Source organism: Chrysochloris asiatica, unplaced genomic scaffold (assembly GCF_000296735.1).
Source record: "Chrysochloris asiatica unplaced genomic scaffold, ChrAsi1.0 scaffold00054, whole genome shotgun sequence".
Lineage (NCBI taxonomy): Eukaryota > Metazoa > Chordata > Mammalia > Afrosoricida > Chrysochloridae > Chrysochloris > Chrysochloris asiatica.
In genome coordinates this window covers 1,831,799-1,859,040 of record NW_006408572.1, presented here as the reverse complement: position 1 = coordinate 1,859,040, position 27,242 = coordinate 1,831,799, and the positions used below count along the sequence as shown (strand labels likewise).

The window sequence follows — 27,242 nt, the reverse complement described above, 5'->3', positions numbered from 1 at the left end:
TTGTTGATTTCTAATTTTATAGCACTGTGATCTGAGAAGATGCTTTGTAGTATTTTGATGTTTGTAAACTTATGGGGGTTTTCTGGAGAATGTGCCATGTGGGTTGAATGTTCTGTACACATCTATGAGGTCAACTTGGCTGATTGTGTTGTTTAGTTCCTCTGTGTCTCGTCTGGACATGTGCCGATATGGTCAGTTGTTTCTTGGGCATCTTCAATAATTGTATTATTATATTTTCTGATTGATTGCCTCCACCTCCAGTAGCTGTGAGCTTGGCTTCCTTTCCTTGTTCACTTTTTATTACTCAACTCTGAGTAACCGTAGAAGTTGTTGGCTGGCTGTCAGGTGAATGAATGGCAGCTGGGATTTTTATAGGGTGTGACTGTAGCTTGGTTATAATGACCACAATTTTTGTCTCTTCTTGGGTAACATGGGAGAGGAAGCCCCCTTAAGGTAAAAGGGGGACCGAAAAAAAATCTGTAGCAGAATATGAGTATGACTTTAATGCCTCTCTTGGTTCCTGCCTTCATGACCACCTGAGAAGTGTCAAGATGTTACTCCTCATGATGTACCTAACTCAGGATTTAATTTTCGGCCTGTTTCCTTTTTAGTCTCTCTCCCACTTCAGGATTTTTTCCTAGTGATAAACAGATTAGGGCCAGCTGTAGCCATTTTAAGCAGTGACCCTCCTTAGTGATTTTTTTGCGTAGCAGATCGTGTGCATCTGCTCAGTCACCCCCTCTAGTCACCAGAGTGATGCTGTGCAGTGAGAAACCAATGAACAGAGAGAGAAAAAGAATGTCCCCACCTGTATCTCCTAGGATCCATCAGACCTCTGCAGTGGGCGCTGCTGGCTACCACCAATCAGAAAACACTACCTTGCTTTCTTGCTTCTGCTACAAATTCCATTGCTGCAAGCCTTTCACACTAAGGAGCTCTAGTAGCGTAGTTGTTATGAATCAGGCTGTTAAACCTCAAGGTCTGCAGTTTGAAACTACTAGCCACTCCATGGAAGAAAGAGGAGGTTTTTTCTGCTCCTGTAAACATCTGTAGCCTCAGAGACCCTGTAACAGGGTCACTATGAGTCGGAACCGACTCCACGGTACTTAACAACCATAAGCCTTCACACTTTCCAAATATTCCTTTATATGTAGTCCTGGGTCTGCCCCCTGTACCTGCTCTGTCTGGTATTCTGTGTTATTACTGCCGGAGGTCTGCACCGCACTTCTCCCTAACCCACCATCAAGCCCCCGTGGGTTTTGATCTAGGCCAGATCCCCATCAGGAATTTTCTCTACACCAACTTTGGCACAGGGTCACTGGGTTCTTCAGGAAAGTCCCTCTAGGCATTTCATTCCAATCTGGGACAGTTGCAGTTATTATAAAGCTTTCTTCTTAAGTAGTAAAATCAGTCTCTCTGAAACTTCTTTCCAATCTCAATTCTAACCTCTGGAGCACTTGGGATAAAGCTGGTCCTTTCTCTGGGAAGGACCTTCATATGTTTAAAGGGGGAAGGAAAATGTTCTCCAGGCCTTCTCAGCTTCTGTATCCATGCTGAAAAACATTCTTTCAAATAGCAGGGCCATAGAGGTGAGCTCAGAAATGCTAAATTCATAAGGAATTTTGAGATCACCTGCTCCCTGTCCTTCTAAAGAGAGGAAGCCAGAGGCGGTAGGTCAGGGCGTATATTTGGGGTCCCAATGCTGCTCTGCTGTAGAGGTGAGACTGAATCTCCCAGGTGTGCAGGCACAGGGAGGTTGGGTTTGAACTGTCTCTTAGCCTTTCCTGTGCTTCCATCCTGCATATATACAGATGAACCTTGCTTTTTGTCCTGCTCTTCGGTGGCACTAACACTTTAGCTCCTAGGTGTCCTGCCCTCAGACCTAGGATATCCTCTATATAGATACATTTAGTGGCACCAAGGAGCAGCAAAGCCACTCGGCTCTGGGCCTTCTGCTGCGTCTCACACTTACCTGACTCTTCCCAGGGTTTGTTGCCTTTTGGGTCTCTGGTCCCAGTGGGCAGGAGTCTGTCATCCAGGCTGGCGGAGCTGAGATCTGAGTCGCTGTCAGTGTCGCTGGAAATCACTGGAAAAAGACACAAACACCAACACATGAGGTTATCCATACTATGTCCACTGCTAGCAGGCATCTTGGACAGAGGGACACAGGACTGGCTCCCTCTGGCCATGACAAAGGCGCAGAGAGAACCTCAGCACACAGTGGCCCTGGAAGGGAAGGTACTTGCCCAGGACCCCCACCGTGAGCCCCTGGATGAACTGGAATGAGAACCTACTGCTGTCTTCCTGTTCAATTCTCAGCATAATCATGAGTAAGGTTTAAAAGCCCGGACTGAAGCCAGATTGCTGGGGCTGGCATCCGGGCTCCTCCGATTACTTCTTTGGGCAAACGCCTCCATTTCCTTGTCTGTAAATTGGCGATAACGGCAATTCCTCCCTCATGCAGTCCCTGTTGAGTCAGTGAATTAGCGTACCTGTGCAGTGCTGAATGCACAGGTGTGCCTGTGAAGCCAGCTATGATTAGCATTCTTACAGCTCCTGGCACAGCATTCATTGCTTTCTGCCTTTTAGCCTCTCCAGATGGAAGCCTCAGAGCCTTTGTGTCGGGACCAAAGGTGATCATTCTGCCTCAGGGAGAGGGGGTGGCTTGTGAATGGAGCTGTTAGCCCTCCCAGCCTGGACAGGTCATGCTGGGCTTGAGTTCCAGGCTCCTCACATGGGATCACTGAGGCCACCCAGAGCTAGTACGCTGTTGTCACAACATAATCCACCTGGCAGCCTTGGAAGAGGCGAGGGCAGTGCAGACAGGAGTTTCTGCCTCACCAGGCGATTCAATGATGTTGTACACAGCGGGGATCTGAGCTGGACTGATTAGAGCCTGGGCTGGTGTAAAACACTGGCAGGCCCCCACTACTCCCCCTTCTGCATTCACAGGCACCGACAGTCCCCAGCAGGGAGGTGGGCCTGGGCCCTATGGGTCAAGCCCCACTTCACCTTAGCCTGTGTGACCAAGGCACAGGTGGGGCAGTTGATACCTGCTCTGCATTTGTTATGGATCATCACAATCAGGGGAAGGCAAAGGAGGGCTTGTAAAATCCAGACCACAATGCCAGTCTCAGGTCCCTCTGTGAAGATGCAGAGATTTCCTTGGGGTCATGGATATTAACAGGGGTGGGGTGGGGTGGGATATCTTCCCAGGCTGGAGGGAGACTTCCTGTGGGGAAAGAAAGGGGAGCTAGCACGCAGGGAACATCGACTTTGGAAGAAACCCTTCTTTTCTGGCTGGGTAATCAAGAGTGGAGCCAGAATGCAGGATATATACATACTTTAGGAGTTCTATTTTAATTTTAAACATATAATGTACATCCACTTGCCAATCTTTGTCTGTAGGGCTTGGGTGTTTTTTGGAGCTTGGGCCCACACAGTTTTTTCATATATACACTGTTTTTGTAGGGTGGGTCACTAGGGTTATCTTATTTTTCCATTTCTTCTCCTGTCTTGTACAGTTGTCCTACCCACACCTAATTCAATAGACTTTCTAAAGCAAGTTGCTTTTATCAATACTTTTTTAAAAATAGGCTCTGTTTTTTTGCAGCAGTTTGAGGTTTACATAAAAATTACTCAGATATGGGGGCGGAGATAATTTTTCATGGGCTAGAGGGTAGACACATGTAGCACAGCCCACCTAAACTCAGACCTATATAACAGGAAGAAATTGACCAGGTCATCAAAAAAATCCAGGTCCAGAGGGTTTCACTGGTGAGTTTTACCAAACATTCAGGAAAGAGCTGTCACCAATTCTACTCAAATTATTCCAGAATATAAGAAAAGGATGGAAAACTTCTAATGCATTCTATGAAGCAAGCATAATCCTCATACCAAAACCAGGGAAGAACGTCACTAAGAAAGGAAATTATAGACCAATATTTCTCATGAGCATAGATGCAAAAATTCTCAACAAAATCCTAGCCAACAGAATTCAGCAGCACATCAAAAAAATAATACATCATAACCAAGTGGAATTCATATCAAGGATGGTTAAAAATTTTCTAGAAAAACAATGTAATCTAACATATAAAAGAATCACATAATCATATTGATTGATACAGAAAAGGCATTTGACAAAATCCATTATTGATTAAAAAAAAGTCAACCAAGTGGAATTGAAGGGAAATTCCTCAACATAATTAAGAGCATATATACAAATCCAACAGCCAACATCACTCTCAATGGAGAGAAACTGAAAGCCTGCTCTCTGCGAACAGGAACCAGACAAGGATGCCCTTTATCACCAGTCTTAGCCAGAGCTAAAAGGCAAGATAGGGAAATTAAAGGCATCCAAATTGGCAAAGAGGAAGTAAAACTTTCTATTTGCAGATGATATGATATCATATATCTAGAAAACCCCAAAGATTCAACAAAAAAACTACTGGAACTCATTGGAAGATTCAGCAAAGTGGCAGGTTACAAGATCAACATACAAAAATCAGTTGGATTCCTCTATACTAATAATGACAGCGCTGAAAAGGACATTAGGAAAGCAATACTTTTTACAATAGCCACCCAAATGGAAGATTTAAGAATACTTGTAGCGAGAGAAACAAAGGATGTATACAAAGAACACGACAAAACACAACTACAAGAAACCCAAAGAGACAAAAATGGAAGAATATATATACTATGTTCCTGGATAGGAAGACTTAGTGAAGATGTCAATACACCCAAAGCAATCTACACATAACCCAATCTAGATTCCAATGACATTCTTTAAAGCGATGGAAAAAACAATTACAAATTTTATGTGGACTGGAAACAGACCCAGGATAAGCAAAGCACTGCTTAAGAATAAGAACAAAGTTGGAAGCCTCTCACTTCCTCCCTGATTTCAAATTTTACTACACGGCTACAGTGGTCAAAACAGACTGGTACAATGAAAGATACATAGATCAATGGAACAAGAATTGAGAATCCAGAAATTAACCCATCCACATACATCGTACAGCCAACTGATGTTTGACAAAGGGCCAAAGTACATTGAATGAGGAGGAACAGTCTCTTCAACAGATGGTGCTGGCAAAACTAGAAATCGATAATGCAAAACATTGAAACAAGACCTTTACCTCACACCTTATACAAAAACCAACAACATGGATTGAAGACCTAAATGTGAATACCAGAATTGTAAACGTCATCAATGAGAACATAGGGACAAATTTAAGGGCTCTGATACAGGAGACATACAAACTACAAAACATTTGTGTAATTTTTACAAAGATGACAAAATAGATGATTGGGACATTCTAAAAATTAGAAACTTAAGTGCATCAAAAGATTTCACTAAAAGAGTAAAAAGGGAACCCACAGAACAGGAAAAAATCTTTTGCAATGACATATAAGACAAGGGACTAATTTCTAAAATATATAGGAAACTACAACACCTCTACAAGAAAAAGACAAATAACCCAATTAAAAAATGGGCACAGGACATGAACAAACACTTCACCAAGGAGGAGATCCAGACAGCCAACAAACCAAACATATGAAGAAATGTTCATGATCATTGGCCATTGTTATTAAATGCCGTCGAATCAATTCCAACCCATAGCGATCCTGTATAGGGTTTGCGAGGCACACCTGGTGAGCTTGAACCGCTGACTTTGCAGTTCAAACGGCTTTGCAGTCTGGTGTATTAACCCACAGCACCACACCAGGACTCCCATTAGCCATTAGAAAGATGCAAATCAAAACAATGAGATATCTCACACTGGCAATTACAGTGAAGTTCAAAAAAGCAGGAGACAACAAATGCTGGTGAGGATGTGAAGAGACTGGGACCCTCCTGCATTGCTGCTGAGAATGCAAAATGGTCCAACCACTCTGGAAAACAGTATGGTGCTTCCTCAGAAAGTTGGAAATAGAAATACCTTATGGTCCAGCAATTCATCTACTTGGTATATATCCACAAGAAATGCGAACCATAACATGAGTAGAATACATGCACACCAATGTTCATAGCAGCACTATTCAGAATAGCAAAAAGATGGAGATAGCCCAAGAATATTATGCTACCTTGAAGATTAACAAGGAAGCTGCAAGCCACCGCATAACATGGATAAACCTTGAGGACATTATACTGAGTGAAATTAGTCACAAAAGGACAAATATTACATAAGACCAGTATTGTAAAAGCTTAAGAAAAGATATCCATACTAAAAGGGGAAAAAAAATTCTTTGTTGGTTCCCGGTGGGAGTGGGTTGGGGGAATGAAGGGAGGGGACGGTAGAGCACAGGGTGTTGGGGAAGGTAATACACAAGAAGGGGGAAGGGGTGGAAGAACAAGGTAGACAGGGGAACACTGAGGCAGGTTTGCATGGGTTAAATGGGACAGAGGTAAACAGTGATGCATGCTCAAATAACAAAATAAAATTGGGTAGACACATGTCAACACGGCTGATAGGGCAGGCAATATCCAACAAGAGGGAGGCTGGCAGAGGAAGGGTAGCAGGAGACACAGGGAGAAATGCAAGAGTTAAATAGAGGTAAATACTGTTAACTGATGGTACATGGAAGGGATTGCAAATATTGTAATGAAGCAAAGTATACGATTTGCTGAATGTAAAACTGAAGATGTGCTCTGTAAACCTTCAGTCAATTCACAGTAAAAAGTTAAAAAGGAGAGTTCTCACATATGCCCCACCCCTCTGCACCCACCTGAAAAACACACTGCTATTGAGTTAATTTGGACTCATAGTGACCTAAGAGGTCAGGGTAGAACTGCCCCATAGGGTTTCCGAGGCTATAAATCTTGATGGGAGCAGACTGTCTCATCTTTCTCCTGCAGAGAGGTTGGTGGGTTTCAACCACTGACCTTGTGGTTAGCCCACAATACTTAACCCACTACATTACCTTTCTCCTATTATTCGTATTTACATTGTTTCACATTTATTACAACTTCAATCAATATGGATACATTATTAACTAAAGTCCATCATTTATATTAAGGTTCACTCTGTGTTGTACAGTCCTATGGGTTTTGGCAGATGCTTACTGTCCTCTCTCCACCATTATGATGTCATACAGAATAGCTACACTGCTCTGAAAATGCCCAGGCAGACACCTGTTCTTCGCCTCCCCTGGCAATCACTCATCTTCTCATTGTCTATATATAGTTTTGCCTTTTCTAGAATGTCATATAGTTGGAATCACAAAGTATGTGTATGTAGCTTTATTTTCAGATTGGCATCTTTCACTTAGCAATATGCATTTAAGGGTCTTCCATGTCTTTTCATGGCTTGATAGCTCATTTCTTGCTGACTAACACTCCGTTTATAGAAGCCCCACAGTTTGTTTACCCATTCACCTACTGAAGGACATCTTGGTTGCTTCCAATTTTGGGCAATTATGAATAAAGCTGCTACAAACATTCGTGTGCAGGTTTTTATGTGGACAGACGTTTTCATCTCACTGGGTAAATAGCTAGGAGCGCTATTACTGGATTGAAAGTTAAGTTTACACTAAGCTTTGTGAGACACTGCCGACTGTCTTTTAAAGCAGCTATACCTTTTCATCAGGACTTTTTGAAGTCTTCATTTAAATGAAATGACAATTTTACCAATTTATATATTAAGTTCTATAATAATAGTAAGTACAACTGTACAAAAAGGTTTGGAATTAAAGGTAATCAGCTATCAAAGATGTATAACTCAACAGAAGCAGAAACTCATAGAAAAGTCTGAAGTCAGTCATTAGTCAGCATTCTACTAAGGGAATGGAGGGTGCTGGTAATGGAGAGAGGTTAGGAGGGGTTGGCTGAGTTGTTGTACCAGGCACTGTGCTAGGCAGTTGGCATACAATTTTCTTAATCTTCCAAACTACCCTGTGCCATAGATATTATTGCTCATTTTGTAGTAGATGAGGCTGGGAAAAAAGAAAAATCAATCTGTATCAGGGGTGGCTACTAGGTTTCATTTGATCCACCGAGCCCTGCTGAGCAGCATGCTGAAGAGTATTCTGAGATTGCATTAAAGCTCAGCAGGAAGAAAGAACCTGGGCAACGAGGGGTATTGGCTATAGGGACAGGTGGGATGCCAGTCTCTGCCACCTTTCCCCACCCAAACCTAGAACCTTCTGGAAAGCCTTCTTCATGCCTTCAGCTGGTGCCATCTTTCAGGGAAGGGCATCACAGCTCACAGAAGCAAGCAACCAGAGGGGTTGAAGCTGGCTGACCACTTCAGCTGTTATGAGAATCTCTCCCTTGTGTTTCACAGCAGAGGGACTGCCACACAGTGGATGCTTTATGGAAGTCTTATGACTATGAGGCTCTCCCTTCACCTCATCCCCACACTTCTTCTAATCACCACCTGCCCTGCCAACTTCCTCTAATGGGTGGTCGAGTCACTGCCCTTGCTCAGTTCACGTCATCTCTACTCTAGACTCCCATGACAACTTCCCACCTAGACCGCTCCACAGAGCCTGGGCCTCTCTCGGCTTAGCTCTGTTCAGTGGCTCCCACAAGCCATAGGGGCAAGCCCAAGCAAGCTCCTTTCCGTTTTCTCATCTCTTGTGCGTCCTGTTCTCCTTCCCTAGACTCTTCCAACCCCAAAGAGCTTGAGTTGTTGCTGTTGTTAGGTGCCATGGAGTGCCTTGTGACTCACAGTGACCCCATATGACAGAGTTAAACTGCCTAGTAGGTGTTCTAAGCTGTCACCTAAACAGAGCAGATCACCAGGTCTCTTCCCCAAGGAAAGGCTCTAGAGGGGTTGTAACTGCTGCCAAACCCCCACCCATCATGGCCTTTTCCCCAAGCCCACCCTCTCCACTCCAAGCTCAGTTCAGGTATGCTCTCCTCCAGAAAACCTTTCTTATCCCCTCAGGCTTGACTGGCTGAATGTCCTATAGTTACAAAGACATCAACTAATTTCTACTTTAATGTTTGTGTATTTCCCCACCAGGTCATGAGGCTCCTTGAGGGTAGGGTCTGAATCTTACCCACAGGTGAGGCTAATGTGGCTTTCTGCGCCTGAACTCATCAGTAGTTCCTGAACTCATCCGTAGTTCTGCTGGGGAAAGACCTAATGATCTGCTCACATACAGAACTCAGCCTAGGAGCAGCTCTGCTCCATTACCTGAATTCACTGAGTGGAAACAGACTCCCACCAACAGAGGTTGATCAATGAGCTTAATCAACAAGAGTGAGACCAATAAGAGTGTTCTCAGCACTGACTGCTGAAGGCTCTGCCTTTTCCTGCTCACTTTCTTTTTCTCCCTGGTCCTCAAAAGAAGAGTTCTGCTTTGTTCTCTGTGATGCTGAATCAAGAGGAAGTGGGGATGGGGGAGAAGTTGGAGTCCTTATGCTCCTTCATTGTTGTTAAGTGCTGTTGAGCTGGTTCCGACTCATAACGACCCAGTACAGGGTTTCCGGGAGTCTGGATGTGGCACTTTAGGATAAGCACTGGACCACAAGGTTGGTTTGAACCACAAGGTCGGTGGTTCAAACTTACCAGCTGCTTCTTGGAAACCCTGTGCAGGACCACTATAAGTTGGAACTGACTCAACAGCCCTTAACAACAGTAGGGTTTCCAAGGAGCAGCTGGTGGGTTTGAACTGCCAACCTCTTGGTTTGCTTAGCAGTCCAATGTTTATCCTACGGAGTCGTACCAGGCCTCTGACCCCTTCATAGTATTTGAAACATTCAAGTAAAAACCTGATTTATTTTGAGATGGCTTTTCAGTCCTGGCTTGGGGTTTCTTGGATCACAAATCCGTGGAATCTGGACCTCAGCGGCATCTACTTTATTCATATTTCTGTGCTTTCAGTCACTGGCTCACTGGCTGTCCATCCCTAGAGTCTCCAGACAAAGGAGGCAGGGATTCCTATTTAACACATGGAGCAAGCAGCTGCCTATCTCTTTCTTGGGGCCGATTCAAAGGAATTTGAAAGGCTTCTGGGCTCTCTCCTCCCCCAGAGGAGGGGAGGGGCCCGCGTGGTGGCCTCCGTGTGCTGAACAGTGAGATTATCAGAGGAGAGGCTAGGGACTGATCTCCACATGAGTCTCCTCATCTCTCTGGCAGAAATGCTTGAGGATTATCATCTATTCATTCTTTCTGCCTTGGAAAGTTCCATTTCCCTCTTCCATGGTTACTATGCAAAACCAATTGCTACGAACCCATTCCCGTGTGTGTCAGAGTAGAACTGTGCTCCATGAGGTGTGCTTCAATGACGGGTTTTTTGGAAGGGGATCAACAAGCCTTTCCCCCAAGGTGCCTCTGGGTGGGCTCAAACCTCCAACCTTTCAGTTAGCCAGGTGCACTAATGGTGTGCACCACGCAGAGATGCTCGTTGATATGAAAGATCTAACATAATTCAGGTGCCCATGAGCACATGAGGTTTCAAGATGTCAAGAAGCAGCTACCAAGGAAACACCCCCCTTCTCACTGGCCACTGGACTGAGGTAATGGTAGCAAGCTGACTTATCCCATTCCATCCCCCCCCCCCCCCCCCCAATAATCCATCATGCCATGCTGGGTTAGAAATGGGCTAACAGTGCTAGAAGATGGTGCCATGCTACACAGGGAGGGCAGTTTTTATGAGCTGTCTCATCCAAAATGTTAACCCCGAAGACAGAGTTAGGTGCCATATTGTCTAGTCCCCATAGGGTTCCTGTATTGTACAAGACTTAAAAAGGCAACTCTCCAAGTTAGAGTCAACTGGCTTCTTCTTTTAAAGACCCCAAAAGGATCACAGCCACTGGAAAGGGGGGTGGGTAACAACCTCAGATGACAACTGAGCTCACAAAGGTACCAGTGCAGGGACCCCACCAGCTGACTACATAGACCTCACTGTTCTCAGACACACTTTCCCAGGCTTTGTTTATTGTGTCAGGGATTTCTAGTGAGGGCCAGGCCTCAGCTCAGAGGTCTTTGTAGTAGAGACCCAAATCCCATTTCTAATCCACTCTAATAAACTCTACTTGGAAGAAATAAAGCAAAAAAAGGGGGTTGGAGGCAACCGTGCCCAGAATTGGCACTTACTGTCAGTGGGAAATAAATACACTTCGAAGGCATTGCTGAGAGCTCCCTGGACCGAAGCCCAACACAGACGCCATTTACCCAAATATTCCTGCTGTCTCAAGCAACAAAGAAAGACGCTTCTTCTCCTTCCTCCCCCAAAATATCACCATAAAACCCAAACCTTGGCTAATTTGCCATTCGATTGCTGTTGCCACCTTTCTCCCTGCACAGCAGCTGTGATCGTAAATCTTCCAGGTCTATTAACAAAGCTTTTAGGCTCATAAATCTTTTGGCCCTTGCTCTTCCATCCTCAACAAAGCACTGTGTGTGTCTGAAGGCTGATTGTTTTTTTTTTTCTCTCCCCTTTAATTCCCCAAAGGATGAGTCTAGGAAGGCTCAGTGATGAGTGCTGGTATTCGGCCCACGCCTGATTTTTTCAGATTGAAGATGGGCAAACACCAGGGAGAAGAATGTCCCAGCAGCCTTCCCAAGAAGGAAGCCTTACCAAATGGATTCACCCAGGCTCTGCGGAGAAGCAGGGAGGAGGGAGGGGCTCCACCAGGGCCAGAGCTCCTAGACCACTTGACTAGGGACCTGGTCTCCCTGAGATTTTTCCATCATTTCCCAGAAGGGCTGCCTGCTCTGCTTAGCACCTATCCTTACCACAGCTAGCCCTGGTGCCAGCCATCCCCACTTCTCTGGGAATAGGCCAGCCTTTTTTTTTTTTTTTTTTTTTCCTGGCTCACTCTTGGATGGATTTGCAATTTGACTGTCACCATGGAAACTCAAGAGTTTTGGTACACGGAGGGGAGGAAAGTCTCTTTTGGAACTCTTGCCTGATTGCTTCAAAAGGACCCTGGATGCTGGCCACCTGCACTCACAGCACTGGGTTGGGACTTGGGGGACTCCTTTAGGCTGTGTGACCTTGGGCACATTCCAGCTCTTCTCTGAGCTTCATGCAAAGACAAACACAAACAGGCTGACATGGACAGCTCTCCGGGTCCGACTCTACGATTCAACTTAGAGTCACTTCTGTCCCATCAGAAATGGGGCCCCTTCTTGGTTGTAAGTTGGGGAAATGCCCCTTCTGGGCCACACAACACCCACCACCTGGCACAAAGACAGCTGCCAGTCCGGGTGCTTGGAAGGCAGTTATGTGCTGTTGCTGCTCCGCTGAAAGGCTCTTAAAGCCCCCAGAAATTATGGGAATTAGAAAGGAAGAGAGATATTTTCAGCAAACATTCCGCAGAGGCAAAGCAGATGGTGGAAAATTTTGCATACTAAAAACAAAAAATAAATTTGTTTTAAATGTAAAGGAAAGACAATAAGACCCTGGGGAGTGCAGAGACAGTCCCAATTAGCCCCTCCAGCTTGCCAGGGTGCTGAAGCAGAACTCCCCACTGGGAAAGGTGGGGCTGCACACAGACCTTCAGACCTGGGATCCTTCTGAGACAGAGATGGCCCTCTATGTCTGGGGCTCTGTTTTGGTGGTGAAGAGGCATTGGCTCTGAGTCAGACAGACATGGGTTTGTGTCCTGGCTCTGCCACTTTCCAGCTGTGTGACTCTGGGCCAGTCTCTGAACTTCTCTGAGTGCTCAGCGGGCCCATCTATGAAAGGAGGGGTGTGGCACGTGGTTGGTGCTTGATTAATGGTAGCTATTTTATCTGGAGTTGTCCCTGTTGTTGTTAATGCTGTCGTTGCATGCCGTCAAATCAGTTCTGACTCACAGCGACCCTGTATAGGGTTTGCGAGGAGCGGCGAATGGGTTTGAACTGCCAACCTTGTGATTAGCTGTTGAGAACTTATCCTACAGTGCCAAAACAGGCCACCCTGGGTTGCACAAATGGTTAAGTGCTTGACAACCAGCTAAAGGATTGGTGGTTTGAACCTCTTCAGAGGTGCCTCGGTAGACACGCCTGGCATGATCTGCTTTGGAAAGCACGAGGTTGCTATGAGTCAGAATCAACTCAGCGGCAACTCACACAACTCTTTACTTGAGGGGACATCCTGAACTCATGGAGATGGTCTCTGGGAACACCAGACTGTGTGTGCAAGGTCTACCTCACATGGGCAGACTCCTTCCTTTCAGAGGGAGCCTGCGATGTTAGGCTCTGGAAGCCATTCAGGGACTGAGCTGGGATTTGAATACAAGCCCATCAGTGGCCAGAATCCTTGTTCCTCTCATCTCACCCAGCCTGACCTTTCCCTCAAAATCTCTTCCATCTCACCAGCCAGCTAGAACTCTGTCTTCCCAACCCGCCCTTTTCTATGTTTCCTTGGGGGCTGTAGCACAGAAGAGAAGGTCAAGAGGGATAGCTAGCCCACTCCCAACACCTAGGCATGAGTTCAGCTCTACCTGGGATGCTCCTAAGCAAATACAACCATCTCTCTGAACCTCAGTCTTCTCCTCTCCAAACTAGAGACAATAGTCTAGTCACCACCAACAAAAGATGATCAAGTAGGAGAAAAAAAGGCTTCGTAGTGGTTACGGATTGGGCTGCTAACCTCAAGGCCAGCAGTTTGAAACTACCAGTTGTTGCGTGGGAGAAAGATGAGGCTTTCTGCTTCCGTTAAGATTTACAGCCTGGGAAACCCTGTTCAGGGTGGGTCACTGAGTCAGAACCGACTCCACGGTACTTAACAAAAACAACAACGAAGTTTAAAAAGCCGATCTAAAGCTTTTTAACAAGCCAATAAGGGTTTAAAAATTGGACTCCAATTCATCCTCCAGGAATCTATTAAAAAAGTCTCAGGAAAAGTCTCCTGGCCCCAGGGAAAGATGAGTGTGAGTAAACAACCTTTTTTTGCTCTCCCACTGCCTGCCGGGACTGCTCCCTTGGCCCATTCGTTCAGACACTACCTGGAACTGCGTTTGTTTTCTGATAAACATTTGCCTGGACTTCTTCAAAGGAGCCCTGGTGGTAGAAAGGGTTAGGTGTTGGGCTGCCAACTGCAGGGTTTGCAATTCAAACCCACCAGCCCCTCTACAGGGGAAAGAGGAGGCTGTCAGCTCCCACAGGGATTTTCAGTCTTGGAAACCCTTAGGAGCAGATTACTCTATCTTACTGGGTTACTGGAGTCCTGGTGTGGCGCTGGGGGTTAATGCACCAGACTGCAAAGCCGTTTGAACTGCAAGGGTGGTGGTTCAAGCTCACCAGCGTCTCCTTGGAAACCCTATAGAGGGTCGCTATGGGTTGGCTTTAACAACAACAACAACAACTGGGTTACTATGAATCAACTCAACAGCAGTGGCTCTGACGCCCTTAACAGTACCTGGAGCCACCTGAGGACCTTAGGTAAAGCAAGCAAGCACTCAGGAAAGCCTTGCTAACAGCATTCCTGAAAACCTCCCCTGCACAGGAAACAGCACTCTACAAAGGGCGGGTCTGGGAGGAGAGTCAGCAGGAAAGAGAGACCCCGCCCGAGCTCTGCCTCCCACCCCAGAAGAGTTGGGCTTTCCACCAAGCAGGCTCCTCAACAGCCTCCCCCTGAAAGGACACTTGAGTGGGACAAGCCAGGCAGCCAGTGGCCTCAGCCGTGGGAGGGATGGACTAATGGGGGGAGGGACTGCCTGAGGCCAGTTGCCATGGACACGGACTGAGTGAGCAGTGTGGGGAGAGTGCACTGTTCACCAAGTGGTTCTTCCACCAAACCCAAGGCGGGTCAAATGGGACTCTTCCTTTGTCTGAGAAACTCCCTCTAGGCCCTGAAGAGTTGGGGCTTGGACTGGGAAGAGGCAGCACCTGAGGCCAGAGACTCTGTTCTCATAGAATGGGTCTACTGGTGGGTGGCCAGAGAGGCAGCTGGGATCCACAGTTGGCCTCCTCCAGCTGTACCCTGAGAGTCATCTCATCCTGAAGACAGGATAGAGCACTAGGTGGTCCAAACATTAACATGCTTGGCTGATAATGGAAAGGATGGAGTGTTTATGTCTACCTAGAGGAACCCACTCCATGGGACTTAACAACAACAGAAGTGCCTTGGAGTCTTCATGTGGTGCTGTCGGATAAGCACTGGACTTCAAGGTCAGTTTGAAATGCAAGGTCAGTGGTTCAAACACAACAGCCGCTCCTTGGAAAGCCCTATACATAGTTGCTATGTGTTGGAACTGACTCGATGGCACTAAACGACAACTACAGAAGTACCTTGGGGTCCTGATGTGGCACTCTAGCATAAGCACTGAATTGCTAAATGCAAAGTCAGGAGTTCAAACCCACCAGCTACTACTCGGAAGCCCTATTCAGGGTTTAGTATGAATCAGAACAGATTTGACATCATTAACAACAATAGAAGGCGCTCTGGTAGTCTAGTGGTTACGAATCGGGCTGCTCACCTCAAGGTTGGCAGTTCAAAACTACCAGCTGTTCCATGGGAGAAAGATGAGGCTTTCTGTGTCCGTAAAGGGTCACTATGAGTCGGAACAGACTCCACAGTACTTAACAACAATAGAGATGCCTTGGAAGAAAGCCCTGATGATTTACTTAAAAAAATCACATACTGAACCCCCCTGGAGCAGTTCTGTTCTGACACACATGGGGTCACCATAAATTACAACCGACTCCGTGGCAACTGGCTTGTTGAGATGGGGATGCTCACGGGACTCATAGGCCCACTTCTCAGGGCTGCATGCACCACAGTGTGGCTCCTGGAGAGCTCCGGAAGGTAAGGGCTCTTTTGCTGCCTGCCTTTCAGCCCTGAGGGTGGGTGGGCTGGAGGCAAGGTGGACCTCAGAGGCAGGGACAGCACAGACCAGGTAGGAATTCAGATTTGGGGAGTGGAGGGTTTCCTGCGCTTGCTTGTTCATTTACCACTGATTTTCATTACCTTCCTCTCCCTTAGACTCACAGACAGGCGGTGCCAGATGATGAACATGGATCTTCACATCAATAAAAATGTGGTTGCCAGCCCTGAGACCCTGTAGTCCCTGCCCTTGCTTGACAAGCTCCAAATAGAATGGGGGACTGATGGAAGATCAAGACAGCTCCCTTTAGAGAGACCTGGTACACTGATAGGGGAGCAGGTGTTCAGGGAGAGGGCATCAGGGAGGACTTTCTGGAAGAGGTGGAAGTTAAAGATGGGCATGATTTAGACAGATAGACTGAGCTGGGTTGGGACCAGCTGGCTGGCTCAGGAGAGAGTGGTGTCTACATACGGAGCTTGGTGCTTCTAGTTCCTGGCAGAGAGCAAGCAAAGTCAGAGTGTGCCTCCTGCCCCTCCTTTGCAGAGATGCTATCTGCACATTCATTTGCTCCTTGACTTAGCACTTTCTCTCTCCTTCTTTCTGTCCCTGGGCCTTTGTCTTGTACTTCTCTCTGTGCCTCTCTCACTGAGTTTTTCTGCTCTCTCCTCCTTTACCTCTCTTGCCTTCATTTCCTTTTCTTTTGTGTGCTTTGCATCTCTAGGAATTCTGAATCTTCTTGGGCCTCTCTTGTTTCCTCTTTTGTGTGTGTGTGAATTTCTTTTGCTCTCCATTCTCTGTCCTGGTGTCTCTCTCTCCAGGCCTGCTACATTCCCACAGGTCTCTGGTGTGATGCTGGTGTGCCCCTGGTTCCCTCAGCTGGGCTGGCACCTCAGTGCCTTGCACAGCCTATGTGGTCTGTACACAGGGCTGGGCGGTGGGGATGGGCAGTCTGCCTTGGCCTGCTTTTCAGAAGGGGCCAGTCTAGGCTTGTAGACCTACCCCAAGGGCAACCCAAGCTGGACAGAGATCACAGTGCAGTGAAAATTCATCTCAGCTCCAGCTACATGGCTGGTGTCCACTGTGATGGGCAGGAGGCCCTAGTGAGAGCTGTGGAGCTGGGCCAACACTGTTGTATCCCTGGGTTTTGTTGGAATCAGACAGGGCAGTGAGCCCAGACTTACTCACCTCACCTGATCTCAATGGCCATGAAATCTAGAATGGGCGGAATGAAGTTGTAACTTCACAAGGGGAGACAGGTGAGCAGCTGGAGGCAGCTGCTGTTTCCCACCCAGGTCCGGCACATGATAGGCTTTTGGACAGGCCTGCGGAACTAAGGCAGACATTGGCTCTGGGTGGTAGCTGGGCTCTGCTTCCCATTTCAGCTCACATGGTGGGGTGGGGGCAAGGAGCCCCAAGACTTCACCTTGCAGCTGGAGTGGACCAATCCCCTGAGGCTGTCAGAGTTTGGACAAATTAGAGGTGACAGCCGTGCCCCTGAACTCTGTGGCGCAGCTCCAGGGAAATAAATCTCCCAGTCAGTAAGGACGCCCAGGACAGGGAGGAGGGCTAAGTGGGTGGGGTGAGGGCACAGTGGGTGTGGTGGTGGTTAATAGCGCTCATGAAAGTTCAAAACTTCTGTTCTGGAATCCCTTCATTTAGACCCACTGATATTCAGCTAGTGTTTTGTGTAACTGGGGACCTCAAGGGTAAAGACAAAATGAGTGTGTGTGTGCTTCTCTTCTAAACCCAGTCACACAAGACGTGGCAGGGAAGGGCATAGCTTCCTAAGGGCTGAGGGAGTTCTCTTCCTCTTCACACAGAGGTCACAGCGCGAGCCATCTGACTTCTCCATGCCTTAGTTTACCCATCTGTGAATGGGGACAATAGTGTCCCATCACAGGGTCATTGAGGGATCACATGAAACAGTGGATGCACAGTACCTAGCTTGGCGCCTGAAGGCAGCAACCGTGTAACCTGCAGCTGCTTCAGTTGCTGTTTTTATTTGGCCCCTCAGCACTGAGGCTGCAGCCTGCCCCTTCCACCTGCAGGTACCGGGTACCCATTCATCACTGAACCTGAGAAGGGAAGATTGCCTCACTTAGACCCATAGTGGAGAGAGCTTAGCACTCCCCTGCTCCATGCCTTCATGGAAGGGTGAGGGTGGAATGACTTTCAACTTCCCATTGGCTAGTGGGAGCCACAATCAGGACTCAAGGGCTGCACTGGGTTGACCAACTGGCGTCAGGACTTCTGGGGGGACACACATTCTAGAAGTGGAAGGTCAGGGCTATGCTGGGACCAGAAGCCCTGTACTCAGATGTTGGGGTTTAACTAGGAACACGTAGAGAAGGCAAGCAGACTTGGGAAGTGTTACAGGCCTGTGACCCCAGATACCACTGGATGCACGTTGGAGACACTAATTAAGCCTGGTGGTGGTGACGGGTCACCCAGCATCTGGGACTTTTTCTGGAGATGCTGCCAATTGCGTCCCTCAGCACTGTGACCTAGCCCAGGCATCCTCCACAGACCCTCGGCAGGAATGGGTTCCACACATACCATACGCCGGAGCCACATCACACTCCTGGTGCAGCCCTGGCCACTTCCACGGCTGGGTACGAGGATGACTTTTCAACTTGGCAACAACCTTTCAAGGTCATGTTGCTTCTATGTTACAGATGAGACAATGGAGGCTGTGAGAGGTTATATACGACAAGAGCAATGATGGCCACACCATTTACCAAGTGGTGACGATGTGCCAAGCCCTGCATTTCCTATGAAATAACGAATTGGGAAGAGGACGTGATTTTCTGACTGACAAGAGGTGGCTCTAGGCACATTTTCTCCCCAGATTCTGTGGGTGCAAGATATTGGCTCCAAGTTCTCACATGGGCCTCCAGCCTCTTGCCTGGCCACACCGCTCTTCTTCCTAACTCACTGTCTGTAGCTTCACAAGGTCACTGTGCCAGGCATGCTTTAAAAAAAAAAATTCACTCTCTTAATGTGTATAATTCAGTGATTTTTAGTATTCCACAAGATTGAGCAATCATTACTGCTATTTAATTTCAGAATATTTTTATCACTCCCCCCAAAAGAAACCGCATACCTATTAGTAGTAATTCCCCACCTCTGATCTCCCCCTCTCCCCCGTTCCCATCCTCTGGCAACCGCTAATGGACTGCCTGTCTCCATGGATTTGCCTACTCTGGATATTTCATAGAAATGGAATTGTATAATATATAGCCTTTTGTGTGTGGCTGCTTTTACTTAGCATAATGTTTGCAAGATTTTTCACATTGCAGTATATTATCAGTATTTCATTCCACTTTATGACTGAATACTAGTCCATTTATGTTTAGACCATAGTTCCAGGCATGTTCTTCAACAGTCAGCAGCATAAACCCTAACTTCAGGACCAACCTTGAGCTGTCATCTGGGCTCCCTGGACTGAGAAGGGTTTTCTGAGCAATAAAAAGAGCATGTTTCCCAGGGTCTGAGGCTCAGACCTCAGGAGCCGTACCCACGCAGACTGCCCTGCACTCAGAACAACCAGCTTTATCATTTCCTTGTGTCCCTGGTGGGGATGGGACTGTGCCCTATCCATTCCCACCTCCTGGCCCATGAACACCCACAAACAGTATTGTATCTGGTCTCAGCTACAAGTTGGGTCCTGTCTTCTGGCCCCAAGACACAAACCAGTGGCCACCAGATTGACTCTGACTCGTGGAGCCTTGAACCCCAACTTTCATTCTAGTGGGAACTGTTTGATGGCATTGTGGGCAAGGCTGCGCCAACACCAGGATCGTAGGTAGACCACCCCAGCTCTGCAAGAACTGTGAAAAAAGTTTCAAGTAGGAGATACTCGGTGACTAGCCCCCAATCTTTGTTAGCACCATGAGACCCTCAGTTGATGATCTGATGCAGGGAGTCCCAGTGTGGGCATTCTGAACATGAGGGTTTTTTTTAAACTATGATCTGAATTTGGTGAGTGTGTACAAAGAGACCTGTGTAAGGATCTTGATCTAATTGTGTAATAGTGAACAACTAGAAACCATCTAAATGTCTGTCGATAGGAAGGAAGGAAGCTAACTTAGCTGGAGTCCTGGTGGGGTGTTGCCAGATAAATACTGGATCGCAAGGTCAGTCTGAACCACAAGGTTGGTGGTTCAAATTCACCAGCCGCTCCTCGGAAACTCTATACAGGAACGCTATGAGGTGGAACTGACTAGATGACACTTAACAACAACCCACATTATCCACTGGAGTGTGGCACTGTAGTATAAGCATTGGACTGTTAACCTCAAGGTTGGCAGTTCAAACCCACCAGCTGCTCCTTAGAAATCCTGTTGAGGGTTGCTATGAGTCGGAACCGACTTGATGGCACTTAACTACCCACAACCCATCAGTTTGTCGTACTGTGGTGGCTTATGTGTTGCTGTGATGTTAAAAGTGACATCACTGGTATTTTTAATACTAGCAGGGTCACTCATAGTGGACAGGGTTTAGTAGAGCTTCCAGACTAAGACAGACTAGGAAGAAAGGCCTGGTGATCTGGTTCTGAAAATTAGTTAATGCGAACTTTATAGATCCTGGTGGGGGGGTGGGTGGGGGGGTGCCATAGAGTCGGTTCTGACTCATAGAGACCTTGCATAGGGTTTCCAAGGCTGTAAATCTTTATAGGAGCAGAAAGCCTCATCTTTTCCCCCCGAAACTGTTGGTAGTTTTGAACTGCTGACCTTGAGGTTAGCAGCCTGATGCATAACCACTACGCTACCAGAGCTCCTTTGATAGATCTTAACAGATGCTTAAAGTGATGTCATTGGCATTTCAAATAGCAGCAGGGCCACCCAGGGTGGATAGGCTTCAGCAGAGCTTCCAGACTGAGAAAGACTAGGAAGAAAGGCTTGGTGATCTAGTTCTGAAAATGAGTCAATGAGAACCTTACAGGTCTTAACCGGAACTGTCTGACTCATTTGCTTTGAACCTGACATCAGAAGAGATAAAGCAGTGGGCCTTTGAGAGTGAGGCAGCCCCCTTGGCGAGATGAATTGGCACAATATCTACAGCAATGAACTTGAATATACTGGCAATCATGAAGATTATGCAGGATTGAGCCACATCTTGCTCTTTCGTTCATTAAGGTCACCATGAGTTGGAGTTGACGAGATGCAGCTAATGACATTCCCATTATGGAATACTACACGGTGGTTTAAAACCCTGAGATAGTGCTACCTATGCTGGTGTGGACATGGAAAAGTCTTCAAAACTTATTGTGTCAGAAATCCAACTTGCAGAATGATACCTAACTTAGGTACCTCCCTCGCAATACATTATTTCGGCATATTGGGCTGAACCACATAAAGTTGTTGTTGGCATCGATTTAAAAATGCCTGAATATCACTAGTTTCCTACATGCATTTGAATGCGTGTAAATGCATAAATAAGGAGTCCTGGGACTGCAGTGGGTTACAAGTTGAGCTGCCTACTGCAAGGTCAGCAGTTTGAATCCACCAGCTGCTCCTCAGAAGAAGATAAAGCTTTCTGCTCCCATAAAAATTTAAAGCCTCATGAAACTGACAATGCCTAAATTGAGGTCTAGGTGAGGACAGGGACTCCCGGTGTGGCACTGTGGGATAATGTGCTGAACTGCAACACTGGTTTGAACTGCAGGGTTGGCAGTTCAAGCTTACCAACTGCTCCTTGGAAACTCTATGCAGGGTTGCTATGGGTTAGAACTGACTCTATGCTTCTGATAACAACAAGGTGAGTGCAGGCCAAATTAATGAGGAGGGAATCAGAACACGAGGAGGTAATTAAAGGGACTTCAACTTTTCCTGCAATTTCAAAAATTTTTGTACAATAAAAATTTAGTAAATAACATTTAAACTTTTTTGGTTTGTTTATTTTCTTGAACCAAACAGCCGATCTACCCCATGAAGACCTGAGTCAAAAGCTTTAATGAAGCTGTGCTGGGACAAACAGCTACTCTCATGTGGGTGTGTGTCAAAGGCAGCCTCTCTCCTAAGTCTGTCTTTCTGGCTCCTGTGTCTCTCTGTGGCTATGTGGTGGTTTCTATTATTTTTAGACTGAAAAAAAAAAAAAAAAAAAAAAACCAACAAAAACCCAGGTACTTTCAGCTCCCCAGGATAGGAGTCATGTAGGGAGTAAAATGAATGGAAACAGGGAAGGTGATAATTACGCATAAGTAGCGGTCAGTCATGAGTTTAGGACTTTGAAGGGAGGACTCAGTTCATAAGCACTTAGTGTGCGCTGATCTCAAGGGCAGTTGGAGGTACCAGATGTTGGGGGTACACCAGGGTGGGTTGATGGCATTTCAGGACTTGGGGGCTGAGAAAGGGGAGCTAACACAGAAATGGGGCTGGTCTTTCAAGCTTGTGCAGTGTCAGGGTGTGATATGGGAGCTGTTTACTGGCCACTGTCTACCCACGGACCCGAATTCCTTCAGCACAGAAGAAACTTTCTATTCAAGTCTTATTCCTATCTTGATTTCCTATTCCATTCCATTCAATGGGAAACTAAGGCCCAGAGAGGACAAGGGACTCCCCCAGATTAAGGCTTTCTCCCATGAATTCCCCATTAAAACACATGAGTCCCTCAAGGGTTGGCCCCTAAATCCTTCTTGGCAAGGCTCTTGAGGTTATGATGGTGGGCTGCCTCCATGCTCACAGCAGAGCACTGAGCCACCATGGGCAGGGATTGTGGGCTAAGGCTGAGGAGTGGGAATCTAAGATGTGACATGGCCAGGGCCCTGTTATCCAGTGGCCAGGTGGAAAGTCAGAGAGTGAAATGGGCTGGCTAAGAGAATCCTTCACTTCCGCAGAGGTGTGCCTGCACCCACTTTTCTGGGAACATGTGTCCCTATTATTTTTCAGAGGGACGTGGTTATCATAATGCTCTCCTCTCCTTCCTAATAACCCTGATAGAGTGTGATAGACAATAGGGAAGAGTGGGGACTGTGGCAAACTAGAGAATGGAAACCTAGACCAAATCCCACTGCCAATGAGTTGATTCCAACTGATAGCGACCCTAGGTAGGGTTTCTATGACTGTAAATCTTCATAGGAGTGGACAACCTCACTTTCTCCCAGTCTGTGTACAATTTTCCAGGGAAGGGGCGGTGTTAGCAGACCTTCTGAGTTTTAAAAAAGAAGCCAGAATTCCATTTTTAAAAATGAAGATTCACTACATTTGAAGAAGTTGATAATGAATTCAAAACAGTGAACTGGAATGGGTCACTGCTCCCTCTGTTTGTGAACTGTAACACCGGCAAATGTCCAAGCCTCCAAGGACAGATGGAGTTTGCCTCCTAACAGGGAAGTTCTCTAGCTCTGCTCTGCCTCTTTCCCCAAGCTCCAGCAGGCTTGGCCTCTCTGTGCCCAACACACGCCCCCAGCTGCTCTCAAGGCTGCATTTACTACCCCCCAGCCAACATGATAGAAATGGCAAGTCCAGAGGGGCTGGGGAAATACTGAAGGTGGAAGGTGGGGAGGGGGCAGCTGTGCTAGCCGAGGAGCTTCCAAAACCCTAATTTCTCAGAAACAGAGAAGAAGGAAGGTGGCATAGCAACAGCTGGCTCTGGGCAGTGAGCAATCCGATGCGAAATAAAACATTTTACAATCCACAACCGCGGCTCATTAAGAATGAATGAATCTACTGGTATAAATAGCATGCTGTGTTAAGAAGTCAGGAAACGCATATGCGTTTGATGGAAAAACGGCTGCCATGGAACTACTTATTAGCTCAGTCGGCTGCTGTTCTGTGCTAACGAGAAGAGGTTGCGGGTTCAAAGCTTGTGTGGGTCATGTGGCTTTATTTTGGATTGAGGAATGGACCCTCCCAGCCCTGTTCACAACATGGGGCATAACTCTGGACAGGTATTACGAGATATGAGATCGCTTTGCAGTGTGGTCTTTATCCTGGGTTCCTGAGAGCTGGCCATAGCTGAAGCTAATAAGTGGGGGCTGACTAGACTAAGAGGGACCAGGAGGCATGACGTAATCTCTCATGGCCATGGAGGAGGTTGTTAAGAGCTCAACACCTTCCTGGTTGGTGACCATGCACAGAGGGACATGGAAGTTCCACACTGGGACGACTCCCAGACCTCATTCTATGTGTCTTTTTTTCATTTGTTATCTTTTTTGGTTGGAATAAAGCCATAGTCATACGTATAGCTTCTGTGAGTCCTTTCCGTGAATTAATGAGCCTATTAAGACAGAGCCAGCAGGGGCTGGTGTTTGAAGAAAGGATTCCTGTGAGGTGACCTGGCTCTAGGTGGCTAGGGTTTCAGACGTGCTCCATGGGCAACTGGTCTGAAAGATGGCACCCATTTAACTTTGGGCTCTGACCCAGTCCCGGTGGCTAGGGTAGGAGAGAGAGTGCTGTCTAGGTGGCTGATGATGATGATGGAGAAGTGGGAAGAAGGGGAGACTGGATTCATGCTGACTCTTATCATGCAGTTAGCAACCAAGGTGGGATGTACCCAACGCTGCTACTTGCTTAGTGCACATAGTGAGCTTCTGCCAGTTTCGGAATAACAGGACCCCCTCTATAATACCTGGCCTCTGCTTGAATGCTCCCAGTGACAGGGAGCTCACTATCTGTCAGGTATAAAACACCTAATTCTGAGGTTGGCTGGATGGCTAATAAGATAGAGACACAAACATTCCCTTGGCCCGGCCCCAGCTCCACTTCCGGCAAAGAAACTCAATGCATTGTGTCAATGCAAAAGGGGCAGACTGAACAGAAATGACTTGGGCAGTGGCTTCCTCTATGAGAGGCCTCAGAGTGGAAGGCAGGCACTGAGACTGCAAGCCTGGGGCTGAGGAGAAGAGTGGTGAGTTCTCCAGGCAGAAGCAGCAGGCAATTGACATCTCCCCTACCCCCTGGGGCCTCACAAGCAGACAAGGGGGTGGTGGTGGTGGGGGTGGTGGTGGTGTAGGGGTACAAACTCACTGTTTGTACTCACAGAGCAATGAAGGCTGAAGACAAGGAGACCCTCCTCAACAGCCTGGCACCACCCCTTTACTGGAGCCAGCCTCAGTGTCTGTATTCCTAAAGCCCAATCTCTCTGAGCAGTCAGAGATGAAGGAGGTGACATGTGGGGGCATTTGGGCAACCCCTTCACTCTGTGCTTTGCTCATGAAGGGGAGGAGCCTAGGAGCCAGGTCCACGTGGCTACATGACCTTGGGCATACTCTCCCCATTCCTCATCTGTCATGAGAATCAATTTCATGTCCATGACTGCCCCATAGGCTGCTCTGAGCATCAAATGAGATAATGACCGTGACTCAGTCACACAGTGTCCTGGCTCAGGCAGCACCGTGCTTGCGTCTCCAGAGAACACAGATGGTGGCGTGGGGGCAGCAGGTTAGCTGGGGGTGTCATTGGGGAAGGGCTGGCCCCAGGTCAACACTTGCAGTCTGAGCTGGAGCAGACAAGAGAGGACCGTACACACCTGTTTAACCCAAACAGAACCCTGAAGCTAGCTGTTCACTGGGGCTACTCACGGAACCAGTCTAGGACTTAAAAAAAAAATTTTTTTTTAATTCTTTAAAGTCTAGTGAACCAGAGAAGTGTTAATAAAATGATTTTTCTTAAAACTACCCAACTGGAACAAATCCAAAACCTTAAGGCAGTTTTCTGGAATAGACCCTGAAGTTAGCCAGTGTGTAATTCTGCTTCTGTGGGTTCAGCAAGCCTGCATTTTGCTCAGGGCTGCGACTGGGAGTGAGAGGTCGGAGGAAGACCATGGAGGTTCTTAGGAAGATCCTGTGGCCCTGGAGCTCAGTAGAGGAGGGAAAATGAATTGTCCCTCCAGTTATGGGGAGGTTGAGACTCTTCCTATACCTTTCTTGTTGTTCTTAAGTGACGCTGAATCAGTTTGGACTCATAGTGACCCTGTATAAGGTTTCTGTGGAGCAGCTGGTGGATTTGAACCGCTGACGTTACAGTTAGCAATCCAGTGCTGAGCCTACAGTGCCACACCTGGACCCCCAGCTGGGGGCTTTTCAGCTAATAAGGTTTCTCTGTTTTCTCAGAAGGGCTGGGAAGGGAGGAAATGGGTATTTGTATACTGTGAGTGGGCCTGGGGCAGAGGGCAAAGTGGAAAGGCCAGATGAGGTAGTGTGGTTCTGGGGCAGAATTCTCACCTCTCATGTGGGAGAACCAAGTTCGATTCCTGACCACTGCCCCTCTTGTGTAGCCACCACCTGTCTTTCAATGGAGGCTTGTGTGTTGCTATGATGCTTAGCAGGTTTCAGCGGCGATTCCAGGAAGAAAGTTCTGATGTTCTGCTTCCATAAGCTGCCACTGAAAACCCGAAGGACCCCAATGGTCTGATCTGAAGCCAACCACGGGAATGGTGCAGGATTGGGCAGCATTTTCTTCCGCTGGGCATGGAGGGACCATGAGTTCCAGTCTGCCTTGGTGGCAGCTAACAACACTATCAATCTGGCTGGGCCACAGGACTGTGACAAAAGCTCCAGATGGCTGGTCCCTTTGCCTCATCTGGCCCCAGGCGCCCAGAAAGAGGTAAACATAGCAATGCCTCACTTATCCAGAATACAGCTTCCAGGAGCCCCAACAATCAGGCAGGATCCTATCTGAATAAAACCACCCCCTGCACATTATAAAGAACCCTCTGACCACCTGCGTGGACTCGACACTCAGGGTTCCATAGCTCTGGTTTTAGGTGCTCAACCCACAGCCAAGAAAGGGTGGAAAAGACACATCACAGAGGGGCACTGCCTCACCATTACAGCCCTGGAGGCAGAAGAACAAATAAGCCACACCATGTTCAATATCCTTGACTTTGCAGGTGGAGAGCCACAAAATTCTGGGAATGATGTGCACACAAAATGACTTCATTCAGATCAGTTCAGCGCTCTAAGAAATTAGCTCTGTAACTGGTATGACGGAACCTCTAGTGCTCTCCTCTCTCTTTCCTGTTTCTGTTGACAAGGCTACAGAAACAAAAGGCCTCCTTTGCAGTTAGAGTGGTCATGGGACATTGTTTGGGTCAGCATGTTATAAGTGGAAGTCTTTGGGTGCGACCCTTTCCTCTTTTATTTTTCTTCCTTTTTAAATAGTGATGGCTAGAACTGTGGCAGCCATTTTGTGACCACGAGGGAAAGATGAAGAATTGTAAAGACATCTCTCCTGGCATTACTAAGCTGTTGAACTAAAGTTGTACCTGCCTTCCACTAAACTTATTATACAAGAAAGAAAATGTTCTCTTTCATTACTTATATATGCCAAACTAATATGGTGCCTTTCCCACCCTTACCCAAAGCAAAATTGAGCTCAGAAGGAAAAAGGCTGCAGAAGAGGTGGGACCAACTCTAAAGGGATCAAGACACAAAAGCACTGAGTACTGGTTCCATCATTTATACATTACATTTCACAGGGGAGCAAAGAGACAAGGCAGTGTGCAGAAGCGCAAAAGCTGACTCTATTGTGGCATCAACTTGCAGCAATCTGCTAGAAGAAGTAGAATAGAGCACTTGCCCTGTCTGGAT

General features: G+C 47.1%; 1 protein-coding gene across 1 annotated transcript in view; it reads right to left on the bottom strand.

Moving 5' to 3' along the window:
* RPH3AL (rabphilin 3A-like (without C2 domains)) overlaps positions 1-27,242 on the bottom strand; it is a 140,948-nt gene that overhangs the window by 21,428 nt on the left and 92,278 nt on the right. The window contains 1 exon segment of the mRNA XM_006863450.1: positions 1,973-2,086. Within this exon segment, the coding sequence (XP_006863512.1) occupies positions 1,973-2,086 (114 nt within the window).